The sequence below is a fragment of the Balaenoptera borealis genome (genome assembly GCF_965194805.1).
Source record: "Balaenoptera borealis genome assembly, chromosome: 3".
Lineage (NCBI taxonomy): Eukaryota > Metazoa > Chordata > Mammalia > Artiodactyla > Balaenopteridae > Balaenoptera > Balaenoptera borealis.
In genome coordinates this window covers 148,078,472-148,102,493 of record NC_138866.1, presented here as the reverse complement: position 1 = coordinate 148,102,493, position 24,022 = coordinate 148,078,472, and the positions used below count along the sequence as shown (strand labels likewise).

Genomic DNA, 24,022 nt, shown 5'->3' with positions numbered 1-24,022 from the left:
AGAGAGAGAAGGGGCAGGTGATAGGCATCAGCCAGATTCTGTGATTCTTCATTCATCTTCCCTCCACACTCTCGGCTGATTGATTGAAGAACTACAGAATCTCCCCCGATGGCAGGATACCAGAAAGACTCCTGAGAGGCTTAGAGATGCCTTTGATTCTCTAGGGCCTGAACTATGTTCCAGTCACATGAGGCCTGGAAACCTCTAGGTTTCCTGGACATTCCTTGCTGTTCCTGCAAAGCAAGACCAGACATTTGTTTATAGTGGACAGAATTTCCCAAACTGCAATTGTGGTTATCTCGCAGATGACTACAATTATGTAGCAAATACTGAGATGCCACTGGTTATATGAAAAAAAGAAGAAAAGACAAAATATTACTTCATATTTAGTGTCTTTTATGGTTTATCTCCCCTATTGGACTGTGAGCTTCATGAAAGCAAGGAGCACGTGTGATTCCTGTGGGTAACCACAGTGCCCAAACAGTCTTGAGTACAGAACATTCCCAGTGAATATTTGTTAGAAGATGCACCATACATGTTTGTTGAAGGAATGGTTGAATTAGCATCAAAGGAGTCTTAGGCATTAGCCCATTGGCTGGTAATTCTAAGCTTTTTACAGTTCATCACAAAATGTACTTTCCTTTTTTCAGCTGGAGTGAATCAAGAGTAGACAGGCATGTTTTTTTCATTGTGAGGAAAGGCTTTTATTATTTTTTAGGTTCCCCCCCCGGCCCCCCCGCAAAGTGAACACTGGCTCTCACGTAAGATCCAGGAGTCTCCGCAGTTTGGAACCCAACACCACATTTCCTAGAATACTTGACGCCCTCGCAGGCCTCCTCTGGTTATAATGGAAAAGGGATATGCCTGGGAACTGTGCTGCTAATAGAAGGAAGCAGAACGTCTGTTTTCCACTAACGGCTCCTGACTGGGGTTTGTTATGCCCAGTCTGAATTGGCCTGGAACTTGGCCGCGGCTCTGGCCGCCCAGGGGTAAGGCGGGGGACCCAGCAGAGGCGGCTGCACCGCAAGGTTATAGCGCTGAGCTGCTTCACGCTCTGGAAGGTGCCAGAGCGCGGGAGATGCAGTGGTTGGTAAAGGCTGCTCGGCGCTAGTCAGGTGAGGCCCGGAGGTTCGCATCTGCAGATCCATCTTTGGGTGTACAGTCTTTGGATCCTCTTCTCAGCTCTAAAGAGGCGGTTCCAGCGGTCGGGTAGCTCGGGTGAACTGGGTTTAGCCCTTGTCACCGCTCGGAACTGGGCGTCCCGGGACTCCCAGTCCTTTGAGGTCTTGCTCAGGACTACATTTCCCAAAAGGCTCCGCGGTGATTGAAAGCTCTATCAGCCTATGGACGGGGGAGACTTCTCGTCCCAGAAACTGAAAAGCCAATGGCAAGAGGACGGGGGCGGTATTTTCCGGCTGCTGGTTGTCTTGTCCAGAGTCCCACCTGTGTCCCCACAGCCCTGTCACGAATCCCAGTCGGGTTCTGGGCGGGACTGCCAAGGCGTTGCGGGCCGGGTGCGGCTCGGCGGTGGAGGACTCTCACTTCGTGCTCCATCCCGGGCTGGGCCCCGGGGCGGTGAGTGATCCGGGGAAGGAGACTGCGGCTGCAGCCCGGGCTCTGCTGAGGGGCGTGGATGGGGCTCGCCCGCCGCCCCGACGTTGTCTCTGCCGGGTGCCCGCGCTCGCCTTTCCGAGCCCGCGGGTCTTGCTGAGGAGTGGGGAGAGGTAGCTGCGCTTTTCTCTGCCGGCGTCGGGATAGCTCCTCCTCTTTTTTGGCTCCTCGGTGGTGGTCCTCTGGTTTCAGTTTAGCTTTGCGACCCTTTGACCGCTGCACCTAGATTAGGGCCTACAGCACCGCGAGGGAGGAGAATGGGTGTCGGCCCTACCCGTGCGGTCATGTTCCTATTAATAAACCCAGTGAACAAACTAGTGCTTCTCACAATGGCACTTAGTCACAGCACCTCAGCGGTCTAGGGCCTTTGAGGTCTCCTGTACGGCGGGGCAGGAGACCGGGTGGGAAACAGGGTTTCTCTAACCTTGGCTAAGAGCTCTCCATCCCGCTGTCTCCTGTAGATGGGCCCTGCTGTTGGGTTTTGTAATGGATGGAGAAATAAAATGTATGCTCAAAACTCATTACAGTTTTCACTTCCTAATGACATTATTTTTGTTTGTTAAGGTTTTAAACCAGAGAGATGAAATGTATTCCCACAGCTTTTAGGCTCCTAAAAACCCAGTACTTTATAAGTGACCAATAGCAATATGTGTAAATGCATAAATGTTTCCATGAACAGTGTGTGTATTCTAGTAGTACACAGGTGCTCTGATTGGTGAGACAAAAGATGTGAAAGAGTAAAAGTTCCTCACCCCGGTCTGATCCATCCTCCACTGAAATACAGAATTCTTTGTAGCAGGTTCATCTGTTCAATCAGCTGGCAGACTGTATTTGTTTTTAGTGGAAACTCTTTAAGGGGGAAAACAAACAAAAAAACAAACATTATCCTATATTACTTTGTGACTCCTAATGCCTAACAGAATATTAATTACTGAATAAATTACTGATGCATCCAGTAACCTGACCATCTCCCCCCAAATAATTTTTTCATGATAGTGATGTTAATTTTATTAATGTGTTAATGATTCTTTTCAGCCCCCAAGCATTTTGTTTTGTGCTTATCGCCATTGAATTTCACTTAATTTTACAGCTTATCCATGTTGTTTTTTAAAATCCATGTCTTTTTAAGTCCCATTTCTGACTGCATTAAACCTTGAAATAGAATGATACCTAGGGCAGTTCCTTTTGGGCTTCTGCATAGTTTGTCCCTTGAAATTGACACTAAATCTACAAGCCAGGAAAAGTCAGCTATTCTCATAACTAATATGAATGTAATGAAGTCCGCAATTTCCTACCTAGCTGAGGAAAATGTAGTTGGAGAGAATCCAAAGCTTTCCAGAAATCGAGTTATACCTGTGCACTCTCTCCTCTGTTTATCTTGTCCATCATGGACAATTTGTTCCTCAAAAAGTTAATGTTTCCAAAAGACTGAGGGTTCTGCAGATGTGTTTGGGAGGCCCAGGCCTCATTTTGTGATGAGAAAGTTGGCCAAAGGAAAGATTATGTTAAAACAGAATAAGAAAAGCATCCCTTCTGTGGTTCACAGCATTTACCTCAGAGCTATTCTGGTCAGCAGGTTTTGTTTAGGTATGTTGGGGCCATAGTGACTGTCTTTTGGTTTTGAGACAATGGTGAGAATATCTAAAGAGCTCTTGATGCATACTGAGGTCTCTTGCTGTAGGAACTGATGATGTGGCTGGGGACTTCAGGGACGAGTGGGTTACCTGGACACTGCTTAGAGAGTCCTCTTCAGGGATACCACCCAGCACAGTTAGAAGAATGGGCTCTCAAAGGGTAAGGATGCTACTCTCCTTTATCTTAGATATTTTGAGAGGGCCCAGATATGAGTGGTCTCTAGGGTTGTTGGTCTCTTAGAGCTTCAGATCTCTGTGAGAGTAATTGTTACCTCCCTGGCAGAAAAAGAATGACTTCCATTTTTATGGCACTTAGTAGTTTGCAAATTTATTTGATATTTATTGTCTTACTGATATCTCACCGTAACTCTTTGATGTATTTTCATCCCCCTTTTCCAGCTCAGGACCCTGAGACTCAAAGTTAAGTGGCAGAGGTGAGAGTCCAACCCAGGTCTTTGTGGAAAAGGGGGAGCTCTTCCCATGGTTTTTTTCCTGTCACTTAAAAAAAAAACAAAAACCCTCCAATGCTCTTTCTAAACTACTGTGGCAGGACTTCCCTGGCCGTCCAGTGGTTAAGACTCCACGCTCCCACTGCAGGGGGCGCCAGTTCAATCCCTGGTCAGGGAACTAAAATCCTGCACGCTGCACCGTGTGGCCAAAAAAAAAACAAAAAAAAGGGAAAAAATATACCATGGCAATGCCTTCTCCCTGCTTTACTTCATATCTAATACACAAGTGATATGTACTCACAAAAAAAAGGCAAGCAAAATGAAAACAAAAGTCATCCATCCCACTGCTGAAGAGTTACGATCCTTCCAGCCATTTTCCTAAGCATATATACAATTAAAAAAAAAAAAAAGAAAGAAAAGAAAAAAATTGGGATCATACTGAATATTCAGTTGTAAATCTTACTTTCTTACACATTGTATTGTGAATATATTTTGACAACAATAAATATCTGTACATTACTTAAAATAACCACTTAGTATTTTGTTTTATGGAATACAGCAGTTACGTTAAATTGAACCATATATGTGACCATTTTTTGACCACTTTTTACCTATGAACTGACAATTTCATATGGCTCAATCAAATGTAATTATTTCTTCATTGAGGGACATTTAGGTTATTTCAAATTTTCACCTATATTGTGATGATGATCTCTTAGCTAATTGTCTTTTTGAAAGTATTGTTTATTGAACTGTAATTAGTTAATAATTAGCTAATATATCTTTTGCATAACTTTCTTTCTTTTTCTTTTTTTTTTTTTGGTTTTACTTTTTTTCATTTCCTTAGAATTCCCAGAATTAGAATTGCTGGGTGTGAGAATAGACTTCTAAGGTATTTGGTGTTTTTGCAAAATGCCTTCCAAAAAGATTGAATCAAGCTATTTATTTCTGTTAGCATTATATGAAAGTGTCCATTTCTTCATATTCTATCATGGTGGGTATCATAATCTAAGAGTCTGGGTAAAATAATAGTGATAGCTAACATTTACTGAGGACTTAATCACTTAATCCTCACGACAACTCTGTAAGGTGGGTTTTATCATTCTCCCTAATTTATAGATGAAGACACTGAGACACAGAGAGTTTAAGTAACTTTCCTGAGGTCACACAGCTAGTAAGAGGCAGAGTTAGGATTCAAATTCAGGCAATCTGACTGTTGAGTTTGCACTCTTTACCTCTACACTATATTGCCTAAGTGTATCATTGTTTTAATTTGAATTTCTTTGGTGAATGTTGAGGTTAAAAGTTTTCCATATATTTATAAGCTGCTTGTATTTTTTTCTTTTCTGAATTGCCTATTCATGTTCTTTGTCCATTTTTTTGTTTTTGTTTTGTTTTTTTCTTACAAGTGTTTGTCCTTTTCTCATGGCAGTACCGACTGCTGCCCTTCTGGGAAAATTTAAAAAGTAAACATGGGGCTTCCCTGGTGGCGCAGTGGTTAAGAATCCGCCTGCCAATGCAGGGGACACGGGTTCATGCCCTGGTCCGGGAAGATCCCACATGCGGCAGAGCAACTAAGCCCGTGCACCACAACTACTGAGCCTGCACTCTAGAGCCTCCGAGCCACAACTACTGAAGCCCACATGCCTAGAGCCCGTGCTCCGCAACAAGAGAAGCTACCACAATGAGAAGCCCGCGCACCGCAGCTAGAGAAAGCCCGTGCGCCGCAAAAAAGACCCAACACAGCCAAAAATAAATAAATAAATCAATATTTTTAAAATAAATAAATTAAAAAGTAAACATTATAGTTATAGTTAACTTCCTTGATTCTTTCTAAGGGGGAGGTCATGGCGGCTTTGTTTTGATAAAATTATGTCTCCACATGGGTTTAGCCTTATGCCTTGAGAGATGAGTTATTGTGCTTATTCTAGAGTTTCTATCACCCAAGTCTGATTTTTTTTTTAATAGGAGGAAAAGAGCTTTTTCTCAGCCTCTTGGGGAGAGCACCCTTTTTTATCACTTCATCATGGCTGCCCTTTTAATGAGACTTAACACACATTAGAGCTTCCTGGGGTGTTCTCTTCTACCTAGGGAAGAAGGGGGGATTGCATTTTGCTCAGGCCTTGTGTGATGGCTCACATTAACATCCTGTGTTCACCTTCCTTATAGGATTTCTAGACCAAGTGCAATCTCCCAGCTAGAGCAGAAGGAAGAGCCATGGGTCCTACCACTCCAAAATTTTGAGGCGAGGAAGATCCTGAGGGAAAGTCACACAGGTGAGATGTGTTACCCGGTGGGCAGAAATCTAGCATTTCAGCCCTTGTTTAAATGAGGAATTTGGAATGCTGCCCTAGACTTTTGTTCTTACTATTAGAAGGTTAAATTTGACTTCCTGAGCAATCAGTCATTGACCAGATAAAGTCTTCATTTTAAGTAAACATTTCACTTTTGTCTAGACTCTAACATCTTTAAAAGGAGTTGCCCAATTTTGGCAATATGTGGTATACTCTTGATATGAAGGTCCCCTCAAGATTCATCTGACCATCTTAAAATAAAAAGGGCTTAGGAATTCATGTTTTCTGTAAGCTCAATGATCTTCAATAAACTTTTCACAAAGTGAAAACGAGAGTAGTTAAACTAAATGTGGTCTGTTGCAAAAACACTAATTTTAATCTTTCTTGCTGCTTTCTGATGATCTTTCCTGATAAGTGATAACTTTATTCTCTGTTACTTCTGTTAATTTTTCAGACTTTAAGAATCAGGTGGTAAAACTCAATCAGGACATTTCTGAAACAGCAGAACAATGTGGAACATCCTCAGAAAGGGCCAATAGAGATATTTCTCATACTCCTCGTTGGGGAGGAAACTGGGAGAGGGGTCTTGAATTAGAAGGGCAGCATGGAACCCTCCTAGCAGAGGGCCAGCAGGAGCCCTTTTCACAGGAGAAGGAATTAAACAAGCTCCTGGAAGGATATATAGGAAAGAAGCCGGTGTGTGCAGAATGTGGAAAAAGCTTTAACCAGAGTTCCTATCTCATAAGACACCTAAGAACCCATACCGGTGAGAGGCCTTATAAATGCATGGAGTGTGGGAAAGGCTTCAAACAGAGTTCAGACCTTGTCACCCACCGCAGAACACACACAGGGGAGAAACCCTACCAATGCCATGGATGTGAGAAAAAATTCAGCGACAGCTCAACCCTCATCAAACATCAGCGAACCCACACAGGTGAGAGGCCCCATGAGTGCCCAGAGTGTGGGAAGACTTTCGGACGGAAGCCACACCTCATAATGCACCAAAGAACCCACACAGGAGAGAAGCCCTACACGTGCCTCGAGTGTCATAAAAGCTTTAGTCGCAGCTCCAATTTCATCACCCACCAGAGGACCCACACGGGAGTGAAGCCTTACAGGTGTAATGACTGTGGGGAGAGTTTCAGCCAGAGCTCGGATTTGATTAAGCACCAGCGAACCCACACAGGAGAACGGCCCTTTAAGTGCCCGGAGTGCGGGAAGGGCTTTAGAGATAGTTCCCATTTTGTGGCTCACATGAGCACTCACTCAGGAGAAAGGCCGTTCAGTTGTCCTTACTGCCACAAAAGTTTCAGTCAGAGCTCGCATCTGGTCACGCACCAGAGGACACACACAGGTGAGAGGCCTTTTCAGTGTGACAGCTGTGGGAAAGGATTTGCCGACAGCTCTGCCCTCATCAAGCACCAACGGATCCACACAGGAGAAAGACCCTATAAGTGTGGCGAGTGTGGGAAGAGCTTCAATCAGAGCTCCCACTTCATTACCCATCAACGAATCCACTTAGGAGACAGACCCTATCGCTGTCCTGAGTGTGGCAAAACCTTCAATCAGCGTTCCCATTTTCTCACACACCAGAGAACACATACGGGGGAAAAACCGTTTCACTGTAGTAAATGTGACAAGAGCTTCCGACAGAAGGCACACCTTTTATGCCATCAGAACACCCATTTGGTCTAGAAAATAGTCTTTAATGGTTCTTCTCCTCCCTTCCAAATTTCCATTGCTATTGTCTTTAAGCGCTCCAAACAGAGAAAACCTGAAACTGGGTGTCAGCGGCTCAAGTCGGGCCCTGATCTGTTCTCTTTTTCTGTGCTTTAATGGCGAGGATAAACCTACAGAGTCCAAATAATGTTCTAAACACAAAAGGCATTCCTTCAGTGTTTTTGACTGACTCTTAGACAGAAAAATGTGAGTTTCATGCTTGATGCCTGGTTACTAAAAGAGAAATGAGATAAATGTAGTCACATTCTCGTCATTAATGATTCATATTTGAGATCTTATACAAAGCCCTTGATATAATGCCTGGCCTTTAGAAGACACTCAATACAGGGTTGGTTGCTCTTATCGGCCTTATTACTCAATAAGGAATTTATTATTGCAGCCCCACAAACCCAGAACTTGCAAGAAATTAGACTGGAACTAGAAGATTCGGGGTGTGAACACATAGATTTAATAAAACAGAAAACACTCTCCTAATCCAGTGCTATGCAGTCACCAGATGTCTCATTGCCATGACAAGGCAGAATTATCGTAGAGGATGTCTGCAGTCTTGTGACTTGGAGACTAGAAGAATTTCAGAAGCTCTTTGTACAGCAGTGTATGAGGTACTCCCCCTGGAGGTTTGCTGCCCTCTGAGGCATAGAAAATATCCTGTGATGAACAGCCCAGAGGAACCTGGATGAGGACTGTAAAATTGTGGAAGCAAAGTTGCTGAGAATGTTAAATGATATTGCAGGGATCCTTCCTGGCATTTAGCTGAAGGATGTAACCCTTGTTTTGTCATTTGCTGGGTCACTGGCCCTTTAGTTTTAAGTTAACGCAAGTCTCTGATCCTTTTAGGGTCATTCATTTTATGCACTAGTATAGTCCTCTATTTAATTGAAGAAATGGAAGGAAGGCAGTGTGTTGGAAGGCACACCGACTTCGTTGAGAAGGTGAGGTATTTGTGTCTTGGCCCCTTGACACCTAATTTGGCCAGACTTTCCCCTTCTCTCAGGCCCTACCTTACTTACCTCACAAGGTTATTGTGAGGATCTGATACATATACACACACATGCACACACACACAAGCACTTTGTTGTTAAACTATAAAGTGTAATACCTGTAAAGTTTAATGTTACGGTATTGTTGCCAATGTCTTTTCTTCCAAGGAGCTGTGGCTAATGTTTCCCCAGGTGTCCCACTTTCTCTCATATTGAGGGACTTCTTTTTTTACCTATTGAAAACCTAAGGCCTTCAAATGCTCAACTCATTATGTGACTCATTACGGGTCACATGATGAACTAACGGGAGAGCCAGGATCTCTCTGCAGGTCTCCTCTTCAACAACATGGAACAGACCAGCTCTGGGATTTGTTGGAGTGCCTCTGAGACACCACAGGCCTGGAGGACCCATATTATATCCATCAAACCACTCTGAATTTGGAAATGATGGAGGGATGTAGCCTAAGTTCCCGAGAGCTTTACAGGGTCCTGTGCTGGGGTCCTCGATCCTCATGGCAGATGTAAGTGGTTAAGGAGGGAGCTGGGTGTTGAACCCTCTGGAGAGAAGAGTGGGGCACTGAAGGTGTTTTCTTTCAAGCTTTCCTGTGTCAATACAGACTAAATTAATACATCAGCCTTGGAACACTAGTTCTCTTCCATTATATGGAGTGCCACCTGAGTGCTGTAACTCATGGGGGCATAGAACTCAGCTGATAACCTAAACTCTTTCTTTAATAGATAATTGATCAGAAAAAAAAAAAATCTGGTTAATCCAGAGCTGTAAATTCTTAAAATGTGAGCCCAGACCAGTAGCATTATCATCACCTGGAAACTTGTTAGAAATGCAAATTCTAAGTCCCCACCCCAGACCTACTGAATTGGAAACTCTAGGGGTGGGGCCCAGCAATACGTGTCTTAATAAGCCCTCCAGGTGATTATACTGCATACTCAGGGTTGGGAACCACTGCTTTAAAAGGTAGCTCTTCTACTAAATGTAGACACAGTACTATTATTGCTCCTACCAAAAATGAACAGTGATTTTGTAATCATCAAATACGCCAGTCAATGTTCACATTTCCCTAATTATCTTGTGGTTTTTGTTTTTATTTATTTATTTATTTTTGGCCTTGCCGCATGGCTTGCGGGATCTCAGTTCCCCGACCAGGAATTGAACCTGGGCCACTGCAATGAAAGTGCTGAGTCCTAACAACTGGACCGCTAGGGAATTCCCTGTTTTTATTTTTTAGAGACCAAATAAGGTCTCTACATTCAATTGGTTGATATATTCCTTACAAAATCCTCCCTCTTCTCTCTCTCTCTCTTTTTCTTGTATTTCATTTGTTGAAAAAAAAACCTTGTCCTTTAACTGTCTCCCACAGGTCTGTATTTGGCTAATTCCATCCTTTGGGGATCCTTTAACATGCTCCTCTATCCTCTGCTTTCCTAATATTGGTAGTTGGATCTGTAAACATGATCAGTTTCAGATTTGGGAGAGGGGGACAAGAATACTCCATAGTGATCTTATGTAACTTCTATCAAGAGGTACCTGGTGTTTTGTTTTTGTTTTCGTTTTTTTGTCTCTTTTCTTGTGATGTTCGCAACCATCGATAAGCCCTGATTTCACTTCGGTTTGCCAAATGATATTTTAAATCCGTCACTCCTTCTTCATTTATTAGCTGAAATACTTCTATAAAGAGAACTACCCCTAATCAACTATTCGGTTTCCCTGAGGTACAGTTTGTGTAGGAACAGCACAACAGCTGCTTGATTAGGACTCCTTTGAATTTTTTTTTTTTAATATCACTATGTAAATTTTGGCCTCCATGCCTTAGATTTCGAAGCCCCTTCCAGTGAGAGACTCTTCTCTGACAGGACATTTATACATGCATACAACTCAGAATAACTTTTCTCATGGCCTTTGATGTTTTTCTCCTGGCTACTCCTCTCCAGTTTGTCTAGGTTCACCAGAAAGTAGTGTGCTAAAGAGCTCGCTAAATACTTGAGTGATTCCTCAGGGATGGGCTTGCTAAGTTTCCAATTAATATTTCCCGATACTATCCAGGCCTGAAAACAGGAGAGGAAATTACATTCCCATTAGCTGGGAATGGTTTTACGTCCCTTTCATGGTAATATGAGAGTATATCATCTTCATTTATCTACCCAAGCATTGTTCTAAATCAAATATGATCAGTATGTTAAATAATAACAGCAATAATGTATAACAATCAGATCAGAAGGTAAGGAAAACAGCTGGCAGCAGAGGTACAGGGTAATTCATGTGAAATCCAGGGGTACCATCTCTCCAGGGGAGGAAGTGTTTCGGCCTGGGGCAGGGGTACAACGGGGAATGAGAAAGTTCGGACATTCTGAGAATCTGGCACTGGATTAATGTGAAATGTCCTAGAAGAGTGTCCCGCAAGAAGGAGCCAGTTAGAGGACATGGAGGGACACAAAAGCTGCATTATTAGCACAAGCAGGCATAACCCTCACCCCAGCTAGGAATGTGATGTGTGCTCATGGTCTGTGAGCAACCCTAGATTTAGGAGGCAGGGTGTGGAAGCAGCACAGTACCGAGGGTCTGAAGAGCCAGCCTCTGGCTTTGGTGAGGTTATTTACTAGCCAACTGTTTTTGGACAGGTCAGTTGATCACTCTAGGCTTCAGTCTATCTGAGAAATCAGAAAAAACATCTTTGTCTCTAACACTTTACAAATTTGGGGCTCTCATAGACCCTAGGATCGTCCACATCGAGAGCAAGCGCATCCACATGGGCACCTTCAAGCTCTGAGGGGATAAAAGCAGGTCGTCGATAGCCTGGCTCCCTCCCTCCCACTCCTCAGCCCTCCCCAGGCTCCGGCCCCTCCTATGCCGACTTCCTAGTAGTATTTAACAGACAGCTCACTGGCTTATAACATAAATGGTCTTTTTCTTTCACCCTGTTTCTCATATTGTACAGATGTGTCTACCTTATAAGATGTGAGCTCTTGAGGGGCGATGCGTGACTCGCTTTGCGGCTCTGCTACTTGCCCCCTACCCTGCGCCCCCCAGCCATGAGCAGGGAATACTTAAATGGTATTGGCGAGAGTCAAGATGACTGACTTTTCATAGTTCCCTTTGTTTCTACCCTATGACTGGGCTTCTTGCACATTCTCTACACCTCCTCTCTCCTTCACTTCAGAATCCACATCATCACCAAGCCCTATCAGCTTTACCTCCCAGATTCCTCTCAACCCCATCTGTCAGCTGCCCCATCTCCACCACCAAGCTCTAGTCCCAGGGGACCACCATCTCTCGTCTGAATTCCTGCAGTGGCCTCCCAACTGACGTCGCAGATTTGATTTGATTTTATATTTTTATTTTTATGTATTTATTTTTGACTGCACCTGGCTGCATGCAGAACTTCCCTGACCAGGGATCGAACCCAGGTCCCCTGCAGTGGATACGTGGAATCTTAACCACTGGACCACTAGGGAAGCCCCTCCCAGATTTTTGCTCTGATTTCTTCTCACAGAAGCCAGAGTGATCTTTTAAAATCCTAAATCTAATCACATCACCCATATGCTTAAAACTGGCAGCTTCCCATTGCTTTTCGGATAAAGGCCTGAAACTTTATCCAGGCCTACAAGGCCCCCCCTCAGTTTGACACACCCTCCAGCCTCTTCTGATATCACCTTCCCTCTCACTCACTTGCGTTCTCTCTGTTCCTTGATCACAGCAAGGTCATGCACACCTCAGAGCCTTGGTATTAACTGTTGCCTCTGCCCAGAATGTTCCTCGTCCAGATCTTTGCTTAGGCTCCTATTTGTCAACCAGGTTTCAGCATAAAACTTACCTCCTAACAGAGGCTTTCCCTGACTATCCCATCTAAATTAGTCCTCTTCCCCAACAGCCACTCTCTATCACATTATCCTCTTTTATTTTCATCCAAGGCCTTACACCTTCCTGATCTTTTCTTGTTTACTTATTTGTTTTGGTAAACTTCATGGGGGGGAGGGAGCCATTTCTCCTATTTGCCATTCTTTCCCTGGCACCTAAAACAGTGCCTGCTAGGTAGTAGGTGCTCAGTAAATGTTCATTGGATGAATTAATGAAGGCATGCTCACAGGCAAGGAACTCATGCTAGAAAAGCAGCAGTATGAGACAAAGCGGGACAGGTGAGTGAGGGTCACACCAAGAAGGCTCTTAGTTGCCAAACTGAGTTTGGATATTATTCTCTGGGGAATGGAGTGTCTGTCATTGATGGTTTTCCAATAGAGGAGAAGCATGGTCAGCATTTGAGGAAGTTTGATTTGGCAGCCATGTGTAAAAGTCATATTCAAGAGAGAAAAATTAAAGACATTGGTTCAATCCATGACATAAAGAGCTTAGTGTCTGGCCCAAAGTGAGTCTCCAGTAAATGAATGTTATCACCAAGCACTGTGGCAGGCACTGGGAGATACAGAACAAAATGGCAAGATCATTAAACCTTTCTACCTCAAAAGAATTCTTCCTAAACCCTAGTGTCACATTCCTTCCCTCCCCTTTTTGTCAAACTTCCATTAATATTAATATATATTATATTCTCAGGGCTATCATGTCTAGGCTCTTTTAATCAGGCTTCCCACCTCCAACGTGCCTCTGGCTTAGATTTCGCTTTCCCCCTGTTTCCTGTATTTTGCTGGTGCCAAGTCACGTAGCTTCTGCCTCCACGCTGCCCCCACCCCCTTAATTGTAAAAGCACCACGTGCTTTCTGTAAAAATTTCCAAAAAATACAGAAGCACCCAAAGTAAAAAAATGGAAATGCTTTGTCTTTTCCTCATTTCTTCCCACAACCTCACTCCCCGGATTTCAATTCTATAATAATCTGGCATCCCAAATCTCGTTCCTAGCTCCTCTTTTCCATCCGCACTCCAGTATCTGAACTAAAGGGATGGTTTTCCACCTGTTCTCTTTGATTTTTCCCTTCAGTTCAGCTCGAAAAACATTTATTGAGTGCTATGTACCAAGTCCTACACCAGACACTGGAAGTACAAAGACAAAACAGTGAAAGAGGTCCACGTTTAAAAAGCTGTTGTACTTGGGCAAGTTACTTACTCTCTTTGACACTTACTTCCTTATCTGTAAAATGGGGATAAGCCCAGTACCTTCTTTACGGGGTTGGATGAGGATTAATGAGATGATACATAGAAAACTCTTTGCATAGTACCTGGTACATTGTATCTGCTCTATAAATGTCAATGACAACAATGATAATGATGATAATCTTTGCCTTGGAGGAGTTTATAGTTTAATGAGGAAACTTGGAGAATAAGAATTACCTAGGTGAAGAAAGATGGGAAAATATTTTTGGAAAAGCAGAGACAAGCAGTTTAAATGAAATTAAAAGGTAGAGGTAGAGAGCTTGGAGAATAAAAAGTAACAGCTTGGACTTATCCTCTAAGAATATTTCTCAAAACTACCTTCATTAGTCCTACTTGGGGGGTGCTTGTTTTAAATGCAGATTTAGTGGCCCCACCTCCAGCAAATTTGGTAAATTCACACAGTGGAAGTGTTGAATACATCAGGACAAATGAACAAGCTACAGTTATAAGCATTAACACAGATAAACCTCAATAACTCAATATTAAGCACAAAAAATAAGACACAGAAAATACATACAGTAAATGTCAAAATACAACAAAGACTAAAACAGGCAAAACCAAATACTATATTGCTTCAGTAATAAGGACACACAAACTGTAATGAAAAGAAAAGGATTTATTAATATAAAATTCAGGGTAGAGGTTAACTGGAATGGGGAAGAAGGATGCTAACTTTCTATTTCTTAAGCTGGGTGCTGAGCACACAGAGTTTCTTTTTATTATAATTCTTTAATATGCATTATTTATATACTTTTTATTTACAAGATATTTCACAAGAAAAAAAAAGCAAATAGGAAAACAGAATAATCTTCCAGAGACTGACCTTTTCCACTTTTTTTTTTTTTTAATATTTATTTATTTATTTGGCTGCGCCGGGTCTTAATTGCCACGTGCAGCCCTGCGGGATCTTTAGTTGCGGCATGTGGGATCTAGTTCCCTGACAGGGGATTGAACCTGGACCCCCTGCATTGGGAGGGCAGAGTCTTAACCACTGGACCACCAGGGAAGTCCCTAACCTTTTCCACTTAAACCACATAGAGTTGAGTTACACTAAGAAAAAAGAGAAAAAAAAAAAAAGACCATCCAAAATGCCTGGGTCTGAACAGGCACCAGGCCAATCTCCTCCATTTCTTCTCAATCATGCACTCACGCTTTCTCACTTTTCCTTCAGCTAAAAAACAGCTAAAACCTCCCTTTATGTATATCAATTAGTGCAAATGACTGTTCAGAAGATTACGAGCCCACCCTCCTATAAACAGCCAAACTCGTACCGCCTGTCTGAATGGAGGATGCCCTGCTATATTAATAATGCTCTTGCAAACATCCTTTTTTTTTTCTCTCAGAAAAAAATGTTTCCACATTTTAGATTATTTCCACAGGGTGTGAACATTTTACAGCTCTCGTTGCTTGCTGCCAAATCGTCTTCTGAGTGAATTGTACCAATTTACAATGCTACCAGCAATAAATGACTACCAGTTTCACCACACCCTCATCCTCAAAAAACATTTTTGCTAATTTAATAGACATGATTCTTACATCTTGTTTTAATGTACATTTCTTTATCAGTGAAGTTGAACATTTTTTCCCATGTTAGCTTCTTTATTTCTTCTGTTGTTTGTCATTCGTGTATTTAGGGTATAGGATCAGAATCAAAGAACTCCACTATTTGAGGAAGTTACTTTTTTCCTGCTCCCTTTCCTTCCCCTCCCTGCTTTATTACTTTTTTACTTCATAAGTTACACATGTTCATTTTAGAAATATCAGAAAATATAATTAAGCAAACAAGAAAGGTAAAATCACCTATTACCCCACCTTCCAGAGATAATCACTACTGTTTATTGTACATCCTTTTAAACTTTTTCTCTAACAAAGATATTCACAAACATATCACATAACCTTTCTGAGCCTGTTTCCCCATCTATAAAATGAGAATACTTTTCTTCAAGTTGATAATTAAATGAGCTGGTGTATGTGAAAATGATTTATATGCTGCAGGATGTTATATAAATATAAATGCAAGTTGCTGTGCTTATTCCATAAAATACCCTTTATTCTGCCAAACAGAACGGTGACACTTTGTTCCCTGAATTTAGCCTGCCCTCTCCAGAACATTCTTCTCTCTAGAATGACTTTCTGCCTCAATTCTTCAGACTAGACAAGTATTCACTTATTTTTTTTTAAATTCAATGTGTAAGATATACAAAAGGGGGCATTCCCTGGTGGTCCAGTGGTTAGGACTCAGCACTTTCACTGTCATGGGCCAGGGTTCAATCCCTGGTCGGGGAATTGGGTTCCCACATGCCATGTGGTGTGGCCAGAAAAAAAGAAGATATACAAAAGTATAAAGAGTAGAGCAAGAGCAACCATGTACCTACCACGCAGCTTAAGAAATTTCAAAAAAGAAGGAAAGAAAGAAAGATGATTTTACACTTAAAGTTTACACCAATACACTAAAGTTTCCTGTGAAGCCCCCCCCAAATATAGCCCTTCTCCAACCCATATTTCACTCTCCTGAATTTGGTATTTCTCACTTTTATGGCTTTATATTTATTTATGCTCTCTGTCTCTCTGTATATATTTGTAAGGAGATATTGATATAGATCCCTAAGCAATGTATAATATTGTTTTGCATAAACTTGTTTATATTGTATATGAATGAGTATCAAGGTAAGTATCCTGTACCACCCCAAATATTACGTTTGTGAGATTCATTCATGTTGGTACATATACTTAATTTCCTTGCTTTAATATTCAGTATATAATCACAGCACAATTCATCTGTTTTCCTGATGATAGCTATTAGGTCATTTCTGGTTTTTGCTGTCACAGGTATTTCTGTGTATTTTGGTACGTCTCCTTGCGTACCTGCGTAAGAGTTTCTCTGGGTATACATACTTAGAAGTGAAATTCTGAGGTCACAGGGTGAGTGCATCTTTAGCTAGATATTGCCAAATTATTCTCCAAAGTGGTCTTACTAATTTCCATTCTCACCAGAAGTGTATAAATATTTCCGTTACTATTCTTTCTTGTCAATCCTTAGTTGTGTCAGACTTTTGAATTTTTGCAATCTGATGGGTATGAAATAACATTTCATTGTGGTTTCAACATGCATTTCCCTGATTAGTAGGGAAGTTGAACAACTTTTACAGGTTTATTGGCTGTTGAGTGAATTCTATGTTCATAAAGTACCCATTCTTTAAATCCCCTTTAAAACATTCCCTCTCCAGGAAATATTTCCACATCTCCTCCATCAAGCAGATGGGATCTCCTTTGGATCTCTATAACCCTTTCCACGTCTTGGGTTTCACTCACTTTTTATTCCATCTTGTACTCTCATTTGTGTACTTGTCTAAAGGGCAGAGACTATGTTTAACTCAACTTTATGACCACGTTAGTACCTAAGTACAACATTTCATAAATCTTTGTTGAATCAAATCATACTCCTTCCCAGCTTATAAAATCTTAGTTTCCTGTTGTCTATAGGGGAGAGTTGAATCTCCTTAGTATAGAATTTAAGACCCTTACGTGGGCTCTGGCAACAACTTTCCTTTCCTGACTCTTCTCCTGGTATGACCCTGCCTTCTGCCCCAGATACCGGATTCTTTGTCCACAATGAGGTCCCAGTACTCAAATGTTTGGCTTCTCTCCTTGCAGTCAGGATGGCAGGTTGATCCCACCTGTTTTAGCTGCCCATCAGATTATAAGAGAAAATCTAAGGATCCTGAAGTTAGAAGCTTGCTTTTATTAATGAGCAGGGATTTTGCCCTGAATCTGTCATTTGTGTACTAAGAGTACATACATTTCTTCATCTAGGTGGATTGGGTTCAACTGAAGAAAACCCAAAGCACTTAACTTCAGCACCTTAGCCTAGAGTCTAGGCCTGGATGCAGCCTGTCCTACCTCTTCAGAGTCAGAGGCATATCACAAACAGAATATATGAATACATGCCCAACCCACATTGTATTTTCCCAACTGATTCATTTTAATTCAGTAAACACTTATTATTTACCTATTACATCCAGGCTCAGTCCAAGGTGCTAGGGATACAGATATAAACATGACAGTTCTCTCAAGGAGCACATAGAGTAGCTGAAGGAGACAGATATACAGACACATATTTTCAATACAAAGAAGAATATGGGAGCCACAGAAGGGCTATCTTGAGAGTCAAGGAAGACTTCCAGGAGGAGATGTCACTTAGAGCAATTGGTATATGAATGAGTAGATGAATACAAGGCATGATCTTGAAATTAAACTTTCTTTAAATTTCACGCATGAATTCTGCCACATAAGACACTCTGATTCATAGGATGTTGCCAGTGATTCCTGAACTGAACAATGTGATTAGTACTTATGATTTGGAAAGCCCATCTCTGTACTGTGAGGAGGCAGTTCCAACTTGGCCATTTTCCTACCAGACTGGACATGGGTCAGTTAACTGACTGTTGTCTTAGGGAGGAAGGAACATGGCTACATATGTGTGTGTCTCTCCCATTTTTTTCCTGTGATAGTTTACATATCTTTGGAGTCTCACAGTATTCTACATTGCCCTGTTCTGGAAATACAAATGGTAGTATAAATGTCCCCAGTTTGCCTGTAATCTCATGAGAGGCCCAGGAAGATTTTTCCATACTCCACTTCTGGAGGAACCCATAGGAAAGTGGCATTCCACAAAGGAGGTGAGCATTCTGCCATCTGAATACCGATCAAAGGGAATGAGGAGTGACAAAGGAAGAGGGTATTTATAATCCCTCTCACCAAAAGGGTCTACCCATTCCCCAACCAAAAATCAATGGTACCCAAGGAAAGAGAAGGCCATACCCTCTTTCCAAAGAGGTTCCACTTGGACATTTTTGTTTTTAAAGATTTTTTGATGTGGACCATTTTTAAAGTCTTTGTTGAATTTGTTACAATATTGCTTCTGTTTTATTTTTGGTTTTTTGGGCCCAAGGTATGTGGGATCTTAGCTCACTGACCAGGGATCGAACCCACACCCCCTGCATTGGAAGGCAAAGTCTTAACCACTGGACCGCCGGGGAAGTCCCCACTTGGACTTTTTGAAGCATCATGTGGCTTCTGCTCTTTGAGGAGGCTGCAGTGAACTGAGTTAGGAAGTAAGCAGGGCACATACACACATGCACATGCCCCATACACCATACATTTTCACAATTTCCTGACTTTGTTTACATTGTTTCCCCAACTTGTGCTTTCTCATCCTTTCCACTGGCCTTCCCTGGAAGCCTTGCTTACATGACACCTCTTCTAGGAAATCTTCTTATATCACCTAGTAAAAATCAACTGTTCTCTGATCTGTGCTCCCTAATCTGTCTTGATGTCTAAAAGTTACTTGGGAGTGCTTTGCCATGTCTGGGCATCATGTTCTTGGCAAATGGGGCCTCACAAATCTTTCAACTCAGCTCACTAGGTAGCACCTACCATGGACAAGGATTGGCACATCAGCACACAATAGTGTTCGTATACATGGGTGTTTTTTTAAATTTTTATTGGAATATAGTTGATTTACAATGTTGTATTTGTTTCTGCTGTACAGCAAAGTGAATCAGTACACATATGCATAGATCCACTCTTTTTTAGATTCTTTTCCCATATAGGTCATTACAGAGTATTGAGTAGAGTTACCTGTGCTGTACAGTAGGTTCTTATTAGTTATCTATTTTATATATAGTATATATGGGTTTTGGGTCAAGTGCATTTCAAATCCTGCCTATGTCACTAATTAGGTGTGTAATCTTTGGAAAATTAGTTAACCTTTCTGAGTCTCAGTTTCCTCATCCTTAAATTGGAGAATTCTACTATAGTTGACCCTTGAACAACTCCTGGATTAATCTTCATGTAATATATAGTCAGCCCTCAGTCTCCGCGGTTCCTCAGCATCCGAGGATTCAACCAACCACCAACCATGTAGTTCTGTAGTATTTACTATTGAAAAATATCTGTATATAAGTGGACTTGTGCAGTTCAAACCCATGCTGTTCAAGGGTCAACTGTAGTTTCTGACTCATAGGCCTGTTGTGAAGATCAAAAAGGTAGTGCATATCAAACATTTAGAAGTGGACCTGGAGGGCACTCATTACAAGTTAGCTATTGTTACTAGTAACTCATGGTCATCCTTGTAGATGTGTAAGAGGCTTGCCATGAGGGAACCCTGCTCATGCAGGCTTGTCTCAGTATCCAGTCCCATGGAAGAGTCCCGTATTCTTTGCCCCATTTATCTCTCTTTTCTCCATACCTTGATCTGGCTACCTCCTGAGCTCATGGATCCTAATATATCTCTTGATAGGTCCTTGTATTGTCCCTTGTCTATAGCCTTGAGACCGCAGTAATGCCTTGTGGCTTATTTTAACCCCAGCCCAGGAGCCAATGCCCCAACTCCATTCTGGGCTGACTTCCTGGCTTCCTCCTGCAACTTCTGAGCCTGTTGTTGTCAGCTGTCCCTAGACCAGGACCTGGGTGTTCAGAAATGTTTGTTGAAAGGTTTCCAGAGGCAATTAGGCATGTGCAAGAAGTGAATGAACACCTTCTCATTGATATGCTGTCTATAAACTGTGAGCTGGTGTTGAATGGTGATTCACCAGAGATTTTAGAACCAGAAAGACTTAGGCTTGATTCCCAATTCTGAATCTTATGACCTTGAGCAAATAACCTTTTTGTGCCTGTTTCCTCATTTATAAAATGAGAGTAACTATATCTTTCTCATAGGATTATTGTGAAGATTAAATGAGACAATATAAAGCACCTAGCATGTTCTAGAACATGGTAAATAGTTGGTAAATGGCTGCAATTATAAACACATAGTTAAAAAATTTTGCTCCTTTCTGAAAAACTGTGAGGTTGAAGAAGTGTCAAAAGTCAAAATACCTGGCAGGAGGTAAGCTCAGACACAAGGTCCAGGATATCTAAATATCTGAAGTACAAGGCAAACTAGATTTTCTTCCAATGAAGAGACAAAGGAGAGTTAAACAGTAATAGATAACACAAGGTTTAATGAAGATGAAAACTGGCTTTCAATAGAGACCCACTTCATGGTACTCTATAATTTGCTATGTGTTATCCCCTTTGTTCTGGTGCTAGCCTTAGTTTACTTACCCAAGTTGTTCAGTCTATAGGAATACAGAGAAATGAGATCAGAGATTGCATAAGTCAAGTGGAGTACTCGCTTTATTACTGGCTACTTCTGCCCAAAAGACTCATTGAATATATGGAGACAGACTTGTCAGAGAGGAGCAACGTGCACAGCTAGCTCATAGTTCTTTTAATGCAAAATTTTATCATCAGCATATTTGGCAATACTACCTTTGAACAACCTTATTCCCCTCTCCATACACCCAAATGTCCTAGGACATATGTATTAGTTTTCTGTTGCAGTCTGAGGAAGCTTGACTGGATTTTTTGCTCAAGTCTTATAAGACCAAAGTAAAAATGTTCTCTGAACTGGGCTGTTATCTTGAGGATCTGGGGAAGAATCTGCTCCCAAGCTCATTTAAATTGTTGACAGAATCAAACTTCCTTGAATTTGTAGATCTGGAGTTCTTGTTTCCTTGCTGGCTGTTGGCCAGGGGTCACTCTCAGCTCTTCAAGGCTGCTCTCAGGTCCTTTCCACGTGGCCCCCTCCATCTTTAAAACTGGCAATTGCCCATCAAATCCTTCTGTGCTTTGAGTCTCTTTGACTTCTTCTGCTACCACCTAAAGAAACTCTCTGCTTTTAAAGGGCTCATGTGATTACCTAGATAATCTCCCTACCTTAAGATCAGCTGATTAGTAACCTTAATTACATCAGCAAGAGCCCTTCAAAACAGTACCTAGATTAGTGTTTGAATGGATAACCAAGGATGGAATCTTGGGCATCATCTTAAAATTCTGCCTACCCCAGCATAGCTACAACCTCCTGAAAAGCTATCCCTCAAGTTAATTCCTTAACATTTGATCTTTAAGAGTGTTGAGAAGCTATAACCTCAGATTTTCCAGCCTCTTATAAAGGAGGCTATGTGTATCCAAAGCCCTATATGTATTCATACAAGACAAGGAACCAAAGCAGTCCAAAGTGTTGCCATCTGTCCTAAGGAATCCATCCTTCTGGAAATTTTCTATATGAACTGTATAAAAAGCAAATCTTAAAACTCTAACAGTAAGGATGCTACATTTGTTAACTATTCACACGGGGTATATTTACCCAAATTTCTGTCTTTGAGAAGTTAATGATCTCTCTGGGAAGATCGACAGGTAAATAACTAATTGTAATTCTATGAGTTAAGTGCTATAATAGAGCCATATAAAGGTACACACTTCCTGGAATTGAAGATACTTTTGATTGTGGGGTACACCATCAAATTCCAACAGCTTTTTGGGACATTGAGAACATCTTATCAAATGTATATGTTTTAAAAAACTTGATTGACAGTAGCATACATTTATCACTGGGATTACTTACTAGCCTCTTCTCTAAATCAAAGTTGGAGCCAAGCTTTTTGTGAAGAGTCTAACTCTATTTGGATCCACTTAGCCATTCCTAAAGCATGAATCTGTCATCGATTCCAGCTCTGAAAATTCTCTGATCTTTTCTGAGAAATTAGTTAAATTAACACATCTACAATGACAATTATGGTACTTTCCCATCTACTTCTCTACCTGGCAGCTGGCTAGTTTCTTTTAATACTGGTTGTAAGACTATCCTGATTTCAGAAGTATAAAAATGTGAAATGGGACATTTTTTTGGAAGACATATGCTTTCTAAGTGTTATGGGGAATAAATGAGGAAGTGGTTAATTTTGCTTGGGGAGGAGGTGACATTTGAGTTGAGTCTGGGAAGTTGAGTAGGAGTTTCCCAGGCAGATAAGAGGCTAAAAGGTATCCCAGCCCAAGAGAAATCTCTATTATGGTGCTTATCTGAAGCTATTCTGTTAATATTGCTCCACTCCCATGAATCTGTAAATTCCTTGAGGTCATGAACCAATTCTATCTCCAAAGCGACCCATTAGCTCATTATTTTGCCATTTAATTTTTGTTTATTTATTCATTTCATATTTACTAACTTTATTCATATATATACTTACTGACAAAATAATATTTTGAGTAGCTCATTGTAGAAAATTTGGTAAATATAAAGAGCAAATAAACAAATCTCACACACAAAGCCACAAATCCATTGTAATTCCCCATTTGGAGAAACCACTGTTACTATACTGGTGTATGTGCTTTAAGCCTTTTTTCTATTTATATGTACATCTATATCTATCTACCTATATTTTTAAAGCAAAAGTGGTATCATAATATATTTATTAGTTCATAATGTTATTTTCACTTAACCATCATATTAAAAATACTGATCATTGTTTGCCTACCCAGTCTCCCATTGAAGAAAATAATGCCAGCTCACAGTTTTCTATTCTTAACTGGCTGATTTCCTGACCCCAGCTAATTGAACTAAAGGATTGGCATCTGATCCAAGGACAGCCCACCTGTAGGCGGTCAGAGACATACTCATGGGGTGAAAGGATGAGCTAATCCAATCAGATGCCACTGGATTATGAAATTGTGTAACTGATATCCTCAATGGAGCTGATGGTGTAAGGATGCCATGGCCTTCCATCAAATAGAAGCCAGAGTTGTGAGGGAGCACAAAATATTAGAATGGAGGAAGCTGGTTGTCAAAGAGAGGAGGGTAGAGTAGACCTGTGGAGAAGCCAAGATGCCCAGAGGGACAGAACCATGCCTTCAGGCTTCCTGTTTTTAGTCCTGTTTTTTTAGTTAGTTAGTCCTGTTTTTTTCTTGCTCCTGTTCTAGTCCATATATAGCTTTATTATAAATACCTCCCTTCCAGCCTATTTTCCTCTACAGGTAAAAAAGTGGGTCTCTGGAACTCCCTGGCTATCCAGTGGTTAGGAGTCCGCGCTTCCACTATAGGGGGCACAGGTTCGTTCCCTGGTGGGGGAACTAAGATCCCCCATGCCGTGTGGGACAGCAAAAAAAAAAAAAAAAAAAGAAAAGTGGGTTTCTATTCCTTGTAGCCATTCAAGCCTGACCAGAACCACAAATCATGACTTTTATGGCTGTATAGAATTCCACTGTGTGGAGTTGCCATCAGTGAGTAAAAAACAAACAAAGAAACAAACAAAGAAAAAAACCCAGTGACAGGCATTTAAGACATTTCCAAAGAGCATCTTCATCACTAATTTTT

General features: G+C 41.4%; 1 protein-coding gene across 5 annotated transcripts; it reads left to right on the top strand.

The window, feature by feature from the left end:
* On the top strand, window positions 1–22,974 carry ZNF774 (zinc finger protein 774). 5 transcript variants are annotated; one of them, XM_082388391.1, is made up of 5 exons: window positions 1–1,575; window positions 3,293–3,405; window positions 3,645–3,679; window positions 5,864–5,970; window positions 6,443–22,974. In XM_082388391.1, exons 1-5 carry the CDS (start codon window positions 1,344–1,346, stop codon window positions 7,681–7,683), a joined length of 1,728 nt encoding a protein of 575 aa, XP_082244517.1. In that variant the 5' UTR covers window positions 1–1,343; the 3' UTR covers window positions 7,684–22,974. The 5 variants fall into 5 exon arrangements, 4 of the variants coding, with proteins under 4 accessions (XP_082244517.1, XP_082244520.1, XP_082244518.1 ...); XM_082388394.1 differs by having other exon boundaries at window positions 735–1,724; XM_082388392.1 differs by lacking the exon at window positions 3,645–3,679 and having other exon boundaries at window positions 737–1,724.
* Window positions 22,975–24,022: the final 1,048 nt, after the last annotated feature.